Source organism: Ochotona curzoniae, unplaced genomic scaffold (genome assembly GCF_017591425.1).
Source record: "Ochotona curzoniae isolate NIBS_2020 unplaced genomic scaffold, NIBS_Ocur_1.0 contig_1014, whole genome shotgun sequence".
Classification (NCBI taxonomy): domain Eukaryota; kingdom Metazoa; phylum Chordata; class Mammalia; order Lagomorpha; family Ochotonidae; genus Ochotona; species Ochotona curzoniae.
Window position 1 is genome coordinate 32,153,387 of NW_024464920.1, and position 19,926 is coordinate 32,173,312.

At 48.4% G+C, this 19,926-nt stretch overlaps 1 protein-coding gene across 1 annotated transcript in view; it reads right to left on the minus strand.

Moving 5' to 3' along the window:
- RASSF3 (Ras association domain family member 3) overlaps nt 1-19,236 on the minus strand; it is a 66,830-nt gene extending 47,594 nt beyond the window's left edge. The window contains exon 1 of the mRNA XM_040982446.1: nt 18,989-19,236. Within this exon, the coding sequence (XP_040838380.1) occupies nt 18,989-19,099 (111 nt within the window). The 5' untranslated portion in view covers nt 19,100-19,236. The remainder of the gene's footprint in view (nt 1-18,988) is intronic.
- Nucleotides 19,237-19,926: the final 690 nt, after the last annotated feature.

Consider the following 19,926-nt stretch of genomic DNA (forward strand, 5'->3'; position numbering starts at 1 on the left):
TGGGGTCAAGCTCCACCTCTGCTTCTCGTCCAGCTTTCTGCTCATGTCCTACCAGACAGAGAGCAGAGAGGTCCCAGCAACATGAGAGACCCAGATGAAACTCCCGGCTTCAGCCTGGCCCGGCCCTAGCTGTCGTGGGCATTTGGGGAGCAAAGCAGCAGATGGCAAGACTCTGCATCCCCCTCTTAAATTCGTAGAATACAAAGATGGCGATGATAAAAATGAATTGCAGGGATGTGTCACTTGGGCCACTCACCTCCCACAGCGAGTGCCAGGTGTGAGTCTCAACTCCACTCCCAATCCCAAATCCACCTTCCTGCCAATACACATCCTGGCAGAGGGGTGATGGCTCCATTGGTCAGGTCCCTACCATCCATACAGAAGGTCCAGACTGCAGCTCCTGGCTTTAGTCTGGTCCAGCTCTGACTGTTGCAGGCATTTTTTTCCTCTATTATTTATTATTTATTCTTTTTTTTTTTTTCTTTATTCTTACGTGAAAGAGTTACACAGAAAGGGAGAAACAGAGGTAGAGATTTTCCATCCGCTGGGTCAATCTCCAAATGGCTGCAACAGCCAAAGCTGGGACGGTCCAAAGCTGGAGCCAGGAGCTCCTTCTGGACTCCCAGGTGGGAGCAGGGTTCCAAGTCCTCAGGGCTGTCCTGCTGCTTTCCCAGGTCATAAGCAGGGAACTGGATCACAAGTTGCAGCAGCTGGGACATGAACTAGTGCCCATCTGTGGCAGAGGGCCCCAGCTGCAGCCATCTGAGAGGCAAAGCAGTGAAGGGGGAATCTGGCTCTCTGGCATTCAAATATGTATAAGCAAATAAGTAATACCTAACACTACAATAAATGAGTTGGATAAAAGGACAGGGAAAGAGAAAATGGGACCAGAAAGTGAGAGTCAACTATACCTGCAATTTTCCCTTTTTAAAAATTATTTCTTCACTTAAAAGTCATTTTTTACACAGAGGGAGAGACAGATGGTTCCTTCACTGATTCTCTCCCCAGATAGCCACAATGGCCAAGACTCTGCCAAGCTAAACTCGTTAGCTTCATCCAGGGTCGCAAGGGCACCAGCACTTCCATCTTCTGCTCCATTTTCCAGGCCTGTACCAGGAAGCCGAGTCAAAAGTGGAGCAGCCAAGACACAAACCTGCACCCACCATTTGGGATGCAGGCATTGAAGAAGGTGGCTTGATACCTTAACGATCTCTTAAGATGGTCTGTAGCTATAAAGTACTTATACTGCTTGTAGGTACTTACTGTGAAGCACCCATGAACTGCCTTATAAGAGCCACTGAATGGGGCCTGGCATAATGGCGCAGTGGTTAAGGTCCTCGCCTTGCATGCCCGGGATCCCATATGGGAGCGGGCTCTAATCCCGGCAGCCCCGCTTCCCTTCCAGCTCCCTGCCTGTGGCCTGGGAAAGCAGTCGAGGACAGCCCAAAGCTTTGGGACCTTGCACCTGCGTGGGAGACCCGGAAGAGGCTCCTGGCTTCAGATTGGCTCGGCTCCAGCCGTTGCGGCCGCCTGGGAAGTGAATCATGGGACAGAAGATCTTCCTCTCTGTCTCTCCTCTCTTTATATCCGCCTTTCCAATAAAAATAAATCTTTAAAAAAAAACTTTAAAAAAAAAAAAGAGCCACCGAATGATTTAAGAAATCAGTGTTATTTTGATAATCATCCAAAATAATTTCCCTTGTATTACAACCCTAGATTCTCTTAGAAACATCTCACTTAGTAACTCCACAAGAGCAAACAGAACATTAACTTCTTGGTACAAATAATGGATCTCCATAAATCGGTTTTTACAAATTTGTGAAAGAACTTCCTAATTTCAGAGTGATACCAGTCACACTACATCGTGTAGTGTTTCTAGGAGAAAGCTTGCACACCACACACCTCCCAACCACTGGTGACAATCCCCATTAGAGATATGAAGCCCTTCGGGGACAAAGTTTATAAAACTCATTATGCTTCTGAGGTCATCTAAGCCTTTTTAAGACACACACCAATGCTTTTTCTCCAAAAAAAAAAAAAAAAAAAAAAAGACACACACTCAGTTGCAGTTTGAGCTTCTAACCCTGCGAAACCCACGTCCAAACTCTGAGAAGTATTGGTTGGGGCTGCCCTTCTCTATTCAGTGCCCTAACTACAGTAAGGACGGTACGACTGGAGCCCTCTGACACACACTCCTGGCTGGCCCCGTGCACCTTTATCCACCTGCCGCGCGGCTCCCAAGTTGCATCATATTTGCATTGGCCTGCTCGTATAAACCTGGTGACTTGATTACAGAGAGGAAGCAGGAATCTTTTGCAACAACCCAAATGCTACGTGTAGTACAAAGTCCTGTGCACTGCAGCGCTCAGTCATACCACAAACATCTGAGCTATTCCAGCCTGGCAACAAGGGTGTGTGTACCTTACTTTTAACTTTTGGAACACACCCAAGCTCTTAAATTTCCTTTCTGACCTGAGAGGGAAACCAGTATACAGCCCTATCCAGCCAGTCAGTCTCTGGAATGCCTTCATTTACAACTCCTTGAAACAAATTTCCAAAGCTCACTAATTACACATTGCCTTTTAAAAGAAACCACACAGAAATTCCCGACTTCTTTGGAGTTGTGAGGGACTCTTTGTGGTAATCATTATAATTTCCACCCATGCTGCACATGCATATTCAGCAAATGCCAATGAATGCAGTTGGGGTGGATGTAGGACTGCGGGAAGCTCAGGCCTGTTCTTCAGACGGTTCATGGTAACAGTGCCGTGACAGTCGCACAACTCTATCCAGTGATTTTAAAGGGGATGTTCTGGGCCCAGTGGAATAGCCTAGTGGCTAAAGTCCTCGCCTTGCGTCTGCCAGGATCCCAAATGGCCACCAGTTTTAATCCTGGCTGCTCCACTTCCCATTTAGCTCCCTGCCTGTGGCCTGGGAAAGTAGTCAAGGATGGCCCGAAGCCTTAGAACCCTGAACCCATGGTGGGAGACCCAGAAGATGCTCCTGGCTCCTGGCCTCAGATTGGCTCAACTCCAGCTGTTGTGACCAATTAAGAGTGAACCAGTGGACAGAAGATCTTTCTCTGTCTTTCCTTCTCTCTGTAAATCTACCTTTCCAATAAAAATAAAATAAATCTTTAAAAAAAAAAAAGAGGGCAATGTTCTATTTTCATGCTCCAGTTCACATCCCCTCCTCCATCCTAGTGTATCCAACCTTCAGCTAACCACAACAATTTCTCCTCCTACTGTCCCTTGATCCTTAAGCTATACACACACACACACACACACACACACACACACACACACACACACACACACACAGTTCTCACCTCTGCTATTGTTACCCTGACTCAACTGCCATTCCCCAATCATGCACCAAAGTGCCCAGTCCACTCTTTACCAGCCACTATTTAACCTCACTGTGGCCCTACAGTGCGTCACAGGGCTGGTGTGGGAATGAATCAATACAGAAAAGGACATGGGAAGTATGCAGTGACCCAGGCTCTTCTCAGCCCCAACAATGGCTGCTTTATGACCCTCCGCTTGGCTGTGTGCTCTGGAGCACGTGGATTCCGGCCTGTGCCCCTCTGCAACCCGTGAGTGGCCAGAGTGTTCAGGCATCGAGCAGGCACTTCATAAATGTTTATGCTGAAACCATTAAAGAAGGTACAATGAACTCTTCGACAATTAAATCTAAACCTGATAGTATAGAAAGTGCAACAGAAAGTAGCAGTGGCTGGAGAAATGTGCCGTTATCATTCGCTTCCCTGCACAGCCCCACAGTGCCTGCTAACTGCTGGAAATTCTAGAGGACTTAAAAAACTTACTCTGATTAACATTTCCACAGAATGACAGCATCACTTTATGAATTCTGGGAAGGAAAGCAGAAAAATGCAGATTTAAGAGTCAAAAACAAAGCCCTACACAATAGTATTTAGATAAATATAACGCTGAATCAGACTACAGAGATACAGGCCACTTCAGCTTTTTTAAAAGTCCATCTCTAAACTTGGCCACTACAGTAAATTCAAAATCAAAAAAGAGAATGCGAGAACATACCTCAAAATGGTACTTTTCATCTTCAAAGACTTCAAAACAAAGTAACAGATGCTGGACTGTATTGTGGCATGGTGAGTAAAGCTGCTACCTGATAGGCCAGCATCCCATATGGGCACCTGCTCGTCTGGGCCACTCCACTTCCAATCTAGCTCCCTGCTCTTGTTCTGGGAAAACTGGAAGATGTGGGTCCCTGTCACCCACATGGAAGACCCACAGCAAACACCTGGTTCCAGGTCCCTGGTTCTGGCCTGGCCCAGCTCGTGGCCAAGGTAGCCACTTGGGGAATAAACTAGCGAATGGAAGATTTCTGTCTCTTTCTGTCTATAACTCTTGCAAATAACCCAATAAACCCTTTTAAAAATAATATAAAAGCAAGTGATGCCTGTCAGTCTTCTGAAACTTCCTACCAAAAAGGGCCAAGAGAGTGAGACTTGAGCCTAGCAGTAAGGAGTTCCGTGTGCCACGACTAAGTGCCTAGGATTCCTAGCTCCCGACTCCAGCTTCCTGCCCACATGTACCCTGGCAGGCAGCAGGTGATGGGGATATTTGGGTTCCTTCCTTTCTGGGCATTCTGGGAGTAATCAAAGTAGAGGAAAGATCAATTTTTCTCTCTCAAATACTTTTTTTTTAAGTAACTAATAGGGCCAGATCAAAACAACACGATTTCTTTAGAAAATGACTTCTTTAATTCCTGATTCTTGTTAATTATGAGCTATTTGGTGACATTCCCACATTCTGGTCATCAAAGGTTGTTCTTTTTTTTTTCTCTTAGAAAAGTTAAAAATATGTTCCAATGGCCTGTAAGGTTTATTCTCCCAATCCACTGCCACAGAGCAAGATATGTTTTTCTCTTGTATCTTCAGATAAATGTGAACCACTTCCCACCCAATGATGATGATCTGCTACATCCAACTGTTCACCTGCAGCAAGCCAGGACCCCAGCTCTGTCACAGCGCTGTCTGTGGTTGGAGACCACTGCTCTGCTCCTCTTCCCTCTGCATCTTCTACTTCCACAATGGCGTGGCCATCCTCTAGGTTGCCTTCCATGCCTCCCTCTCAGATGCCAACACGCAAGCTCAACTTCTGGAGTGCTCAGCTCTCACACTATTTCCAACCCTAATTACCTTCGTTCAGGTCACTGCAACAGCTGCCCACCAAACAACAGCCCTGACTCTCCCTTTCAATTCTGCCATCTCCAAAATCACAGGTCTGGGCTACAATTACTTCTTAAACAGCGCCTCCTTACTCAGAAAAAATCCAAATCCTTGGGCTGGCAAGCAAGAAGGCCTTCCCTTCACAGCTCTGCCTGCCACCACACCCACTGTGACACCCTGTGCTCCAGCCACAGCACTGAGTGCTTGGAAAGTGCAGCAGCCAGGACTCAAACCAGCATCACAGGTGGTGGCCCAACCAGCTGAGCTACAACATGAACCCCATGACTCTTCAGGTTAAAGGAACTATCTAGCTCATGCTTTGGGAACTGTATGCTCTGTCATTCTCAATTACCAATCAACCTCCCTAATGTTTACAAGTCTAATTTTAAAGAAATGCCTCTCTCCCACAAGCCTTCACTAAATGTGTCCTGAAGTATATATGCTAGGAACTGATAATGAGAGGAAATACTCTCCCAAAAAAAAAAAAATTTTTCAGATGAAAAATAATCAATTTTCCCTGACCACTGCAGCCATCTCAGAAGTGAAAACAGTGGATGGAAGATCTGTCTCTCCCTTTCAAATAAGTGTAGAAAATTTTTTTTAAGAAAGAAATGAAGCAACCTAACATCTCACTGATGAGTCACTCACACGCCCTCTATAATACAAACTGTCTAGCCCTTCATCCTTCAGGAAAGCTGTATTTAAACACAGCTGTAGCAATCATAGTAAGAAATGAGCCTTCTAGAATCAGCAACTGGAAAGGCTGGGCCAGGTGGTAACAGAAGCCTTTGGGAGCCTCATGTCTGAACCTGTTACATTAGACAGTAACCTCTAGCGTTTTACAATGGTATTGAAGTTACTAAAAGAAGTTTTCTAGGAACATTCACCTAGTGAGGCTGTGTGTGGATCAGTCACAACAAAGCAGACATTAGACACAAATGAAAAACAGTCAACTCTTCCTGAGCATGTGCCCTGGGCTCCTAGACGCTGCACAACCCACAGGCTCCTAGGAAGCAGGGTGGCTGACCTAGCCCCGCTGTCCTAAGATCTGCCAGGAAGGTCACGGTCCTCACATACCCTGATCTGGCTCTGAGAAAGGTGGTGGGCTCTTTCATCCAGAGTTTGACATCGTATTTATCACCCCAAAGCAGAATCACAGGGTAATGCAGGGTTCCATCCCTCCCACTCTCACAACACCTACTCCAGGCAGCTCTCTACACGGGTGAAAGAAATATCACCTCCACGAGCACCTCGCTTTCTTTCCCCTGGATTCCATGGTCTACTCCTCAAACGCCAGTGACTCACCAGGTCCCTTATGTTCCCCCTGCCCTAACACACAGGACCTACTAGAGCTGTCTGCAACGGAGCCCTCTGTCGACTGCATTCAGGCAGTCGCTCTCAAGCCTTGCTGCTGTTAACTTTGCTTTCTATCACCAATTCAGCTCCAAGGTCACAGACCCAGACAACGCTTGTGATAGGAAACTGGGGCTCAAAATGGTGAAGTAACTCCCACAAGTGACCTCTACCATGTAATAAAAGACCAGGCCAAGAGACCAGGACTCCACAGCCTGGCCCGACACACTTCAGTCTGCACTTACAGGTCGCACTTCCACATGAATGCACAACACATCACTCCCTGGAAACCAAAAGAGATGTGTTTCACTGCATTCCCCAGCTTGTTTTTCTTGGTTACAGTTCTGACGTGAGTCAGCTTGGGGTGGTAATAAACAAATATCCAAAGGACCCTTCTGGGACCAGCGTGGTGGCATGGTGAGCTAATACGTCCGCCTGTGGCGCCACATCCCAGTAAGGGTGTCAGCTTGTGTCCCCCTATTACACTTCTGATTCAGCCCCCTTTGGTGGCTGAGAAAGCAGCAGGGGATGACTCAAGTTCTTGGGCCCCTGCCCCCACACAGGGGACTCAGAGGAATCCCTGGCTCCCAGCTTTGGATCACCCAGCTCTGGCCACAGCAGCCACTGAAGCAGTAAACCAGAGGATGGAAAAACCTCTTTGATTTCCAAATAAAATTAATCAAAAGAACCCCTCTGTTCTTTTTTTTACAAGCATGGAAAATATAGTAGCCCACAACTGGGCAGTTCATAGTCAGGATAATCTTAAAGGCCTAACACTAAGTTCACTCAAGACCCTGTGCGTCTAAACACCTCACTCAGTTCATGAAGTTGCTTAGATACTAACTGTCCAAGAATGATCTGGGAAACCAGTAGAGGCTGGCTTAAGGCCTTGGGCCCCTGCACCTACGTGGAACACCAGGAAGAAGCTCCTGGCTCCCAGCTTCACACCAGTCCAGCTCTGAACACTGCAGCCATTTGGAGAATGAACCAGCAGATGCAGAAAATCCATCTTTCCCTATCTCTGTAACTCTGGCTTTCCAGGAAAATAAAATCAATCTTTACGGGGAAGGGGTAGGGAAATAGAAAATGCATATTATGAAAAAAAAATAAGTATCAAAATAAATGCTTTCTGGTTCCATTTCCTTTTGAATACCCCAACACGTGCAAATTTCTATGACTTTGTTGCTAAATATGACGGTTAGGGGACAGGTATCTGCCCTGAGGTTAACACATCCCCAGTCAGGGTACCTGGGCTGGGTTCCCAGCTTCAACTCCTGCATCCCACGTTTCCCTGATGCAGTCCCCAATGACGGCTGGGGGAGCTGGCGTGCAGCAGAGGGGAGGTCTGCATGGCTCCCTCTGTGCGCATCGCAGAAGTGAACCACAAATGCAAACTCTCTCAACCAGACTGTACGCCCCTCTGCCTGCAAACAACAACTACAATACATATAACAAAATTCTCTGAAACAAGCATTCGTGGAAAAACCTCACAGTACACTTGAGCTACTGAAGAATGTGGGGATTAAGGAGAGTTCACAATCTACCATTAAGTCAGGAAGAACTCTTCACGCACCTACAGAGGCTCCCCTGCAGCCGGAGCTCAGTAGAGCAGTCCGGCTGCCCCTTGGGATGCACACAATCACAGGACCAGGCGCGACCGCAGGCTCCTCCGCTGCCATGCAGCTCCCAGATAATGCACACCTTGTGTCTCCACACCCAAATGGGAGACCCAAACTGAGTTCCTGACCCCTGGCTTCAGTCTGGTCCAGCCCTGGCTGTTGCAAGCACTGGGGGGTGAACCGGCAGGTAAGTCTTGGTCTCTCTGCTTTTCAAATAAAAGTAAATGGATGTTTTGTTTTTTTAAGTTTGAAAGAGTCACAGGCCAAGTGTAGTGGCACAGCTTGTTATTCCTCCACCTGCACTGCTGGCATCCCTTCAGGCACTGGTTCAAGTCCTGGCTGCTCCACTGCCCAATCTAGCTCTCTGCTTAAGGCTTACAGCTTGGGATAGCAGCAGAGGATGGCTCAAGTCCTAGGGAGATTCAGAAGGAAGTCCTGGCTCCTGGCATCAGGTCAGTTCAGTTCTGGCCACTGCGGCTACTTGGGAAATAAAGCAGAAGTAGGAAGATTCTCTCTCTCTCTCCTCTTCCTCCCCTTTCAACTCTTTCAAGCTTAAAAAAAGATTCACTTGGTAAAAAATACTCTAAAAAAAAAAAATATATATATATATATACAACAGGCCTGGAGCAGTAGCCTAGTGGTTACAGTTCTTGCCCTGCATTCACAGGGATTCCATATGGGTGCTGGTTATAGCTCCAAGCTGCTCCACTTCCAGCTCCCTGCCTGTGGCCTGGGAAAGCAGTCGAGGACAGCCCAAACTCTTGGGACTCTGCACCTGTGTGGGAGACCTGGAAGAAACTCCTGGCTCCTGGCTCCTCTCTGCATATATCTGACTTTACAATAAAAATAAATAAATCTTTTTTTAAAAAAATTAAACAGGGCAAACAAGTTATGAGGCTGTACCAGATTAAACAATAACATTTAGAGTCATCAACACACCTTAAGGCGATGTCAAACTCCTTTCTCATTGTAATTTCCAACAGAAGACCATGAGCTCATCGTAAACAAAGAGAACACATTTTTTTAATTGGGTCCAACTTCGGTTCCTCTGAATTTTACCAAGAGGGTCAGGATACTAGTCCTAATTTGCTGAAATTCAAACATAAATAGGAACTTCAAGCCCCCATCTCTCACTTGCTAAGTAAGACATCCCATCCAACTCCCAGCCCCGCGCATTACACGGCTGACTCACGGCACTGCTTCTGAGCAGTGCCTGCCTGTGTCATAATTACAGGAATAACAAGTATTTTCGCTGAGTTTCAATGATGTCAGCCCGAAACACATTCTGAAGTATTTCAAAACACTAGAAAATGTAATGTCCCTTTGGCACAAACAATGTAAGTCCCAAAAAAAACCTAGAGCCGAGCTGACCACAAAAAAAAAAGGAAGTACCCACCAGCCAAACAGCTTACAACTCAACAACAGCACCGACTCGAGATTTCCACTTACCTAACAGACACAAAAAGAGGAAGATCCGCTCAGAAGAACTAAAAAACATTCAATTCACTATTAAAGGAATGAAAATATGATGTCTGCTCAATGAAGGTTTTTTTTCCTTTCTATTTTAATGACTACATCCAATGAAGTTAAAGATAAAACAAAACATTAAATATATAGCCCTTCAGGGCCTAGCGCAGCAGCCTAGCGGCTTAAGTCCTCACCTTGATCGCACCAGGATCCCACATGGGCACCGGTTCTAATCCCGGCTGCTCCACTTTCCATCCAGCTCCCCAACTGTAGCCTGGGAAAGCAGTGGAAGATGGCCCAAGTCCTTGGGCTCCTGTACCTATGTGGGAGACCCAGAAGAAGCTCTGGGCTTCGGAATGGCGCACCCCCAACCACTGCAGCCACTGAAGGAGTGAACCTGCAGACGCATGCTCTTTCCGTCTCTCCTTTCTTTGTAAATCTACCTTTCCAATAAAAATCTTTTTAAAAAATGTTCACTACAGTGTTCCAAAACAGAAACACCAAATTTTCCAATTTTTAAGGATTAATGACAACTCAGTGAAATATAATATAGACATCAAAATGCAGTAATATGTCATAATCCTGTGTTTAAATAGAATTCAAGCATATCAATACACTGTTTCTCAAAAGTTAAAAAAAAAATTTTTTATTCTATGACCCTGCAGCACCATCTCTCAGTACCTACCCAAAAGAACTGTTAGCAAGGTCTCTTATTCACATAGGTCAAAAGACACAAACATCAGTAGATAAGCAAAAAGTGATGCATATGAACAGCGGAGCAGCAGACAGCCTCCAGGAGAAGTTCCGCCTCCGAGCACGACACAGACAAACCCCCACGACGTGACTCTAGGTGACTAGGCCAAAACCACACACACTGGGTGAAGTTCCTGAAGGCATCACTCAACGACCTCGAACAGACCACCAACCCTCAGGAGGGCAGCGTCCATCTCTGCTGTACCCACCACACCATGCCCTAGCACCTGGCCCGGCACACTGCGAAGACCAGCAAGCACTTCAGAAAGGAATCCAGAGAGCCCCCCTGCCTTGCACACATACATATGCAAGCACGCACGCACGCACGCCCCCCACTCACAGAGCGCACTCTGTTCATTTCAAAAGAACACTTTGCCTCCTTGTGTTCAAAGTCCGGGGGGAAATAAATCTCTTCTTCTGGTGTATAATTCCTAAATTCGTCTTTTGTCCTCCTCTAATTATCTCACTTTGTTTAGCATCTGGAGAAAGAACAGAGTGCATTAGTGAATTATTCTTAGCTGACTGAAGCGTGCAGCAGCAGTTAGCAATTACCGTCCATAAGTGTGGATGAAGCTCGCTGCTTTAATGCTGTGAAAGAGCGAGCCTGAGCTGCTCTGGACGCTGGGAGCTGGCTTGCATTTACAATGCAGTTAGGACAGCTCGAGGTGCTCCGCTCACAAGTGAAGAGGGAAGTCCCCCCCACACAAGTTTCACAACCTTAAAACGCTGCTAGGCATAACCCAAGACAGGCTGCAAAACTGCTCCCAGAGGGCAAGTTCCTGTTTGAAAAGCCTCTCCAGCATGTCTGGCGGGGCCCTTCCATCCACCATCTGCAGCCACGCAGAGACGCGAACCTGCGGCCAGGCACCAGCCCCTCCGCAGCAGCTTCCTGCCTCACGAGGATATGCAAGCCACGCTGAACAAGAACAGGCAACTTAATGTCACTCAGCCTAATTCATTCAAAACAGGATCAGCTTAGTATGTGCCCATTACTCCGGTATCATTCACATTTATTCCTTTCCTACTTGGGCCTTTGAAATTCAGTGTGTAATTTGCACTTGAAGCACGTGTCAATCATCAGTTCTGTCTAGACACATTCTGTGTGAGACTGCACAGCCACTGCTAACTCAGAACCAACAGGGAAGCAGTTTTAGCTGTGTTTCCACACTTTTTAATCTTTCCTAGCGTATACCTAATCCTCTGTTAAAATAAAAATTAACAAGGGGCCAGTGTTGCGACATAGTATGCTAAGCCTCTGTCTGTGAGGCCAGAATCCCATGTGGACACCAGTTTGAATCCTGGCTTTTCCAGGAATCTTCAGATCCCATTCCCTGCTCTTGCACCTGGGAAAGCTGAGGATGGCCAAGTCCTTGGGGCTCTTGGGGCTACCTACACAGAGACCGGGAAGAGGCTCCAGCCACTGTGGCCTTTTGGGGAGCAAACCAGCAGGTAATAGATTCTTTCTTGTCTCTCCTCCTAACACTGCCTTTCAAATAAATAAAAAGTAAATCTTAAGAAATGAACAAGTAAACAAAAGTCATTGGACTGACTAGTCACCAACCAAACCATAACTAGGTCAGAGGAAAAAAAGTGAAAAATAAACTGTACTTGACTCATGCTTTAGTTAATTATTAGCCAGATCCCGACGACAGCTGGTCCCTGGGTAGTACATTTTCAGCACCTGAAGACAACCACGCTCCATTGGGAGACACTCCTGTACTCCATCACTCAGTGGGCTCACGGAACAGGAACAGACTTCCATGCAGGCATTTCCATCTCAACAGATGAACAGAACTAGAGAAAGCTCAAAGTTTCCTACAGACACAAGCAAGCTCTTTAAAGGCAAATTGAAAACACGGTGTCTATTGACTGTTTTCAAAATGCATCCCTGGAACAGGAAGTATAGAAGAGCATGTTAAGCCACTAATTTGGATGCCAGCATATTGGATCAAAGTGTGGTTTCGGGCCCAGTGCAGTAGCCTAGTGGATAAGGTTCTCGCCTTGTACGCGCCGGGATCCCATATGGGCATTGGTTATAAACACAGCAGCTCCACTTCCCATCCAGCTCCCTGCCTGTGGCCTGGGAAAGCAATTGAGTACAGCCCAAAGCCTTGGGACCCTGTGAACGTGTAGGAGACCCAGAAAAACCTCCTGGCTTCGGATGGGCGCAGCTACAACCATGGCGGCCGCTTGGGGAGTGAATCAGCAGATGAAGATCTTCCTCTCTGTCTCTTCTCTCTGTATGTATGCCCTTCCAATAAAAATAAATAAATCTTTTTTTTAAAAAAGTGTGGGTTCAAGTCCCAGCCGCTCCATTTCAATCCAGCCCTCTGGTAGTGCAGCAGGGAAGGGAATGGAGGTCCCACCACTCACGTGAGAGTCCAAGAGCCAGCTCCTGGCTTCCGGCTTCAGCCCGGCCCAGCCCTAGGTGTCGGAGGATCTGGGGAGGGAACCAGAGGGAGGATCTCTCTGTCTCTGTCTACCTCTCTGGCTCCGATTGTCTCCATTTCAAGTAATAAAAAACTCAAAGCACTATAACATTATAATTTTTGGATAAAGGGCACAAACTGGCAGGGGCTTTTAGAGGGGAACAGTGCCTGCTTCAGACTGGTGGTTCAGGAAGAACTCTTCTGACCATCACAACAAACCTGTCTCGGGAAGAAAAAGGAACAACTCCAGGCCAGGCTCGGCAGTGGAGAAGAACTCAGAGAACGCTAACATGGCTACCGCGTGGGCCTATGCAACTACTTACAACTTCTTCACAGACTGCAAGCAATCAGCAAGGCCCTGCAACACAGGGATGCCTGCTCAGTCCTAAGAAGAACATTAAATTCTGGGGTGCCATTTGGCACAGCAGGCAAAGATGCCCCACATTCCACAGAGTACCAGCTTTGCCCCCAATGTCCAGCTTCTCACTTGGGAGTGCGGGATTGAGTTCTGAATCCCTGGAATTTGGAGAGAAGCTTTCCACCTCCACCTTTCCATGCTCCCCCTCCCCACCACCCCTCCTCTTCTCCCTCCTTGCCTTTCAATTAACATTTTAATTAAGTGGGGGGAAGAAACCATGTAAAAAGTCCTCTTAGACAATGTAAAAAGGTATTTCATTCATAGAATATAAATTTAAAGAATGTGTCTTTTTGGTAGGAAAAAGAAAAAAAGAGAAACCTTTAAATCCATTTATACGTGAGATACATGAGTTTTCAAAATGTTTGTGGAGGACCCGGCACCGTGGCGCAGTGGTTGGGGTCCTCGCATTGCACGCCTGGGGTCCCATATGGGCGTCGGTTCTGGTCCCGGCAGCTCCACTTCCCATCCAGCTCCCTGCTTGTGGCCTGGGAAAGCAGTTGAGGACGGCCCAAAGCTTTGGGAACCTGCACCCGCGTGGGAGACCTGGAAGAGACTCCTGGCTTCAGATCGGCATAGTATCAGCCGTTGTGCTCACTTGGGGAGTGAACCATCGGACGGAGGATCTTCCTCTCTGTCTCTCCTCTCTGTATATCTGCCTTTCCAATAAAAAATAAAATAAATCTTAAAAAATAAATTAAAAATTATAAAAAATAAAAATGTTTGTGGAAAATGGCTATGGAGCAGGGGCTGGACAGGCTAATCTTTCATTTATAAACACTGGCACCCCATATGGGGGTTGGTTCACGTCCTGGCTGCTCCCGTTTATGGCCTGGGAAAGCAAGAGAGCATGGCCTAGGTCCCTGGGGCCCTGCACCCATGAGACAGACCCAGAAGAAGCTTCTGGTTCCCAGCTTCCCATGAGCTCAGCTTCAGCCGCTGCAGCCATTTGGAGAGTGAACCAGCAGATCAAGGATCTTTCTGTCTCTCCTCTCTGTGAATCTCCCTTTCAAATAAGAGTAAATGTTTTACAAATATATTCCTAAATTTCATTTTGTAACCAGAACAAACTTATCTTTGAATTGCATTTTCCATAAGGTGTGTTTACAGCTCCATTGTTACGCTAAGCAGAGCACAAACAGGCTGTTAGCCTGGTGGTGTGTCAGAAGCCTCCAACAAGGGCCTTTACCAGAACCCAGCCACTCAGGCTGGGGAGGCGGGGCAGGGAAGGCTGCTGCTCGGGGCTAAGGCAGTGCTGGGGAATCGGGCCACAACACAGAGCATCCGGTCAGGCTCATTCCGCTCAGAAAAAGGAATGTGAACAGGACAGCCCGCACTGCCTGCCAAAGGAAATCTAAAAAGAATAACCACATTATTGGATATTTTTAGCCTTTCTTTTTCATAAATGTTGTGTCACTGCTTTCCAAATAATTCCAATCTTGCAAAGCAGCCACAAAAAAAAAAAGGTAAAAAAGAATGCATCGTATATAGGAAGTTACAGAAGCTAGAAGACTAATTTTTTTTTGAAAGTCGGTTGAAGAAATAAGCCTTTGTGAGTTCTGCTCACAGAAACAGAATTGCAGTGGATTAATACTGTCTAAGAATACGTCAGACATGCACACAAGATATGTACATCATCTTGCACCAAGCAAAAGGGCCACTGGGTATGTTTATATCTGGTGTAAAAAGTTGGTATCAGGGCTGGTACTGTGGCATGGCACACCAAGTCCCTGCCTGCAACACCAGTATCCCAAAGGTTCCGTTCCCAGCTGCTCCACTCCAGATCCAGCTCCCTGCTAGTGTGTCAAGAAAAACAGCAGCAGATGACCCAAGCACCTGGACCCCAGGACCCAGACAAAGCACCAGCCTCCTGGATCCTGGCTTCAGACCAGCGCTGGCCATGGCAGCCATTTGGGAATGAATCAGCAAATGGAAGATCTGTTTCTCCTTCTCTGTAATCCTGCCTTTAAACAAACAAGTAAATCTTCAAAAGAAAATATTTGAAAGATAAAGAAACTCAAAAGGTGAATTTGAAACCTGCATGGAATCACACAGATTGCTTTATAGGGGCCTGATGCAATGGCTAATTCTCACCTTGCTAGCACCAGGATCCCATATGAGAAACAGCTTGTGTCGCAGCTTCTCACTTCCCTTCCAGCTCCCTGTTCATGATCTGGGAAAGCAGCAGAGACTCTGAGACAGGGAAGAGGCTCCTGAATTCAGATCAGCACAGCTGTGGCCATTGCAGGCACACGGGGAGTGAACCAGAAGATGTTGTCTCTCCTCTCCATAAACCTGATCTGCCCCTCCAATAGAAACAATTGTTTTAAAAAGTTACTTTGTAAGCAATTATTCACAGTAACTTTAAAAAGTATAGATGGTCAGAGATATCAAGTTACTCAAGACTTCCTGACTATTCTACTTCCAAAGCAAAAAAAGTTCTATTTTCTTTCTTTTTCTAAATTTATTTCTGGGGAGCTAGTGTTGTGATGCAGTGGCCTCCTGAGATGCTGACACCCCATACCCACATGAGTTCAAGTCCCACCTGCTATTTCCAATCCAGACTCCTGCTAGAGCACCTGGGAAGGCAGAAGGTGGGTCAGGTGTGTGAGACCCTCATGGGGTTTCAAAGCCCCTACCTTCAGCTTGACCCAACCTCAGAAGTTGTGGTCAATCCGTGAGTGAGCCAGTGAATGCAAGATCTCTCATTCTTTGCCTTGGAACTCTGGGATGCCACCGGCGCCACCAGCGGCTCATCTCCCAGCCCCACAATGTCAGACTTCCATTTTCTTATTGCTACTATCAAAGACTCAGGAAGAAAGATAATCTCTTCAGCCGTAAGACACGCCCTAACTGTTTGAGTAACTTCAGGCCATTTCTACACTTTGGAACTCAGGATGGATCCAGTGTCTACAAGCAGTTTAATTTTGTTGGGAAATCACGAAAGGCAAATTACAAATCATTAACTACCTATACTTCCGGCTCTGTTTAAACAAACAGATAATGTGAAACAAAGCAGACCCACAAACATGAACTATGAACAATTTGATGACAACTTAGGCAGGGCAAGTGGGCAAAACACAATTCCTATAAGGATAAACATGCATACTTGCAAAAGGAAAATGGAGTCTTTATTTTCCACAGCTGGGAAGTCTTAAAAAAAGATACTGGAATTTGAATCAGAAAAACCTGACAGCCAGGCTTCCAGCTCTCTCCATGTGGTCCCTCTTGCAAGCAATCCCTGAACAAAGCCACACCTTTCCCTAGGTCAAGGCTTTGGAGGGTTTGGGAGAATCACAGGAGGACACGCATTTGAAAAGTCTCTCAGTTACCCTCAAACCAGCGGCCTGCTGAGAGTCAAGCACCGACCCAGAACCTGGGACAGGGCAGGAAACCTGACTTTCAAACAAGGCCATGTGTTCATTCCCCTTTTCCTCCTTTCTCCTTTTGGTTTCTTAAAAAGAACAAGGTGGAAAAAAAAAAAAGATGATGTTTCCTTTTTGCTATTACTGAGGATGGAGAGCAGACAGGCTACATCGCCTTGCCTGGCAAGAGAAGAAAGAAACTGCTCGTGCCCAGCTCCTCTTTATCCCCCATCCTGCATTTACCGCAAACATCTTGCTTTCCCTGGGTATTTTCAAGAGTTCTAACAAACCACATTTTCCTAAAGTTTTCCCACCAGGTGGTACAGCATCCCCCACCCTAAAAAAAAAAAGACAAAATCACTCCTAGATCCTTAACAGATTTTTAAATAACATCTCCACTTTTTTTTTCTAGAATGTCAGATCTTATTAAAAAAAAATTCAGCCTGCTAAAATGAAAACTGACACGATAAAGCAAGAAGCATGGCCCCTATGCAAGGATTTGTGTAAATGGTCTGTGATTTTTTCTTTTAAGGAGAAAAACAATAAAAATAAGAAAAAGTGCTTTGCTTTATAAGTTTTATTTCCTGATCTGACAAATATCACCAGGAATTTAAAAGACTCTTCTATAAATAAACCACGGAAATTTTCCCCACCTGGCCTGTGACACACACACCTAAGCACCTTGCAAGGCACGGGTCATGTTCAAAGAGGACAGATGTAGGTACTTCAGGCTCTTCAAGCAAGATCCGGGTCCGGCTGTCTTGACCATCTTTGAAAATACACGCCACATTGTAAATGCTAACAAGGCAGGCAGCCTCCCAGCAGTTTCATATGCTAAACTTAACGTTCTGCAAGGACACCCAGGGAAACGCTACTCTTGCTTTCTTGAAGCACAAAAAAAAAAAAAAAAAAAAAAAAAAAATCAGACCGAAACATGCTATGGCCTCCGGCAGAGGGAATCTCCCACCTGGAGAACCCCAGATCCAGCAGCGTGTTCTGTCTCAAACCAGCTGCTTTCCACGTGTCAAACGGTAAGAGACTCCGTGGAAAGGGAAAATGTCAAGTGGAGGAGGGAAAGAAGAAGGCTTAAACAAGAACAACAACAAAAGAGAAACGCAACGCCCCGGCGCACAGGGCGTGGAGACGCGGCTATTTCTCACTTCCAAACCCAAGTGTGCAGCGCACGCTCGGCTGAAAGTAAGAGATCACCAAGTGACCAGCGACGAGTGCGGCTTTCAGCTTAGGAACAATAGGCACGGGACAGGCGACAAGGACGCCGCGGCCTCCGATTCCAGATTAAGTGTCCCGGCTGAATGAGGGCACTTGACACCAAGCTGGCCTTCTCCCCGCCGCCCCCCGCCCCGCGCCCCCTCCTCTCTCTCCGGATTTAGGAAGAGGCCACAAGACTACAATTTCCGAGTCTTCGAAAATTGCACAGCACAAACTCGTTAACCCGACTTTAAAAATCTGGCAAGGACTAACCGCCCCCACTCCATCAAAAAAAAAAAATCATTCTCGGCCCCCCTGAGGCAGTTTTTCCTGTTTCTGGTCTCCAGGACCACGTCCAACAGAAATGCGTGGGGCGCATTTTTTAGCAGCTAACGGTTGTGGAGCAGCCGAGGGTCCTAAGCGCCGAGCAAACAGCGTCGCGGCCGGCGAAACTGGCCACCAAGTTCTCGTCCCATCGCTTCCCAAATCACGCTTCCCACGGCGCGCTTCCTCCAAAAATGGAAGAAACCGGCCTAAAGCTTAGCTCTCGCCCGCGAGTGTTTACCTAGCACCAGAGTTGGCTTGCAAAACAGTTGGGACATCTATAAGACTTGACTCTACAGGAAAGAGCACCCTTCCAGCCCCGCATCCGACAAGGAGCCTGCGCGCCCCCAGCTGCCCCGGCCCCCTCCCCCCACCAGTCCACCATGGGAGGAGCAGGAGGCCAGGTCACCGAGGCCATCCCTGACCACTACATGGCCCCCCGCCCCAGGCTGCCCCACGAGCCACCGGGGCAAGGGTCAGCGCGCCGACTCCACCGCTGACCCGGCAGCGACGCGAAGGGGAAACGAGGGGAGGGAGTTGGCCGGGGGACACCTCCCGGCTCGCGGAGCCACAGTGGCCGGCCATCTGGCGCGGAAGGCGGCAGCGGGCCCTCGGCCTCGCCTCGCTTCCTACTCCTCCCTTCGTCTCGAGCGTCCCAAACCCACCGGCAGCACAGCCTCCCAGTTCGTTCCCGAACCCTCCCCGCAGAAGCAGAAGCCACTCTTTGGCCCCCTCTTGCTTCCCCGACAAGCATCCCCCCCCCCGACGCGCCCCGCGGAGACACGTGGAGTTAGGGGGCCGGGGGGCGCCGTGGGCAGCACCCGGGCGCGCACGCCACTCACTTGCTGGCCTGCGCGGGGCTTGCCCTGGGGCGCTCTCCGGAAGAAGGAGGTCCTGGCGGTGAAGAAGAAGTCCTCGGCGTCCTCCTCCAGGCTGCTGTAGCCGCTGCTCATGCTGCTGGTCCCGTCGCGCGCGCGCGGCCTCCCCGGGGCGCAGGCGGCCGGGCAGGGGGTGCCTCGCCCGCCCGCCCCGCGAGGTTCCCGGCGCGCGGCCCCGAGCCGCCGGCGGGCCGTCCTTGCTGCCAGCTGCGCCCGCCGCTCCAGCACCCGGCCGTCCCCGGGCCCTCCCGCCGCCTGGCCCGCCTGTGCGCTCGCCTCCAGCCGCGGCCCGGCCCGGAGGACGCCGGCGTCCCCGCCTCCTGGGACCCCGCCCCTGGCAGGGCGGTCCCGGCCGAGCCCCCGCCCCGCGTCGCCACAGGTGGGAGGGACTCGGTCGGCCGGGGCTGGGCGCGCAGCTGCCGGCCGCCAGGCACCCCCCACCCATCCCCGGTGGAACCCGGAAAGCCCCCGGGCAGGCTGCTGCTCGAGTCTCCTCCCCAAGCTCCCGGAAACGGCCGATTCCAGCGCCCAGCCCGTGCTCCGCGGGCTGAAGTTTGGGAGGGGGTGCGAGCAGAGCTCGCCCCGTCGCGGGGTCCTGCTTTGGAGGTGCAAGTATTGTCTAGCCTAAAGGAAACACCACCCTCCCCCCCCCCGAATCTGCGCCCATCCCTCAACCCTGGCAGCTCGCCCCTTCCGGGAAGTTAGAAGTTAGCAGACATGGGTGGGTGGGGGTTCAGATGACCTGGGTTTACAAACGAGTTGTCTTATCTTACCATTTCCCCTTCTCTCTAGCCAAGATCCAAGTAACCCCACCACACACTTTTTTTTCTAAAGGCCAACAGAGAATACCAACCAGCCTTGTGCACTTAGGGGTTACTAGTTTGCTGGCATCATACTGATGA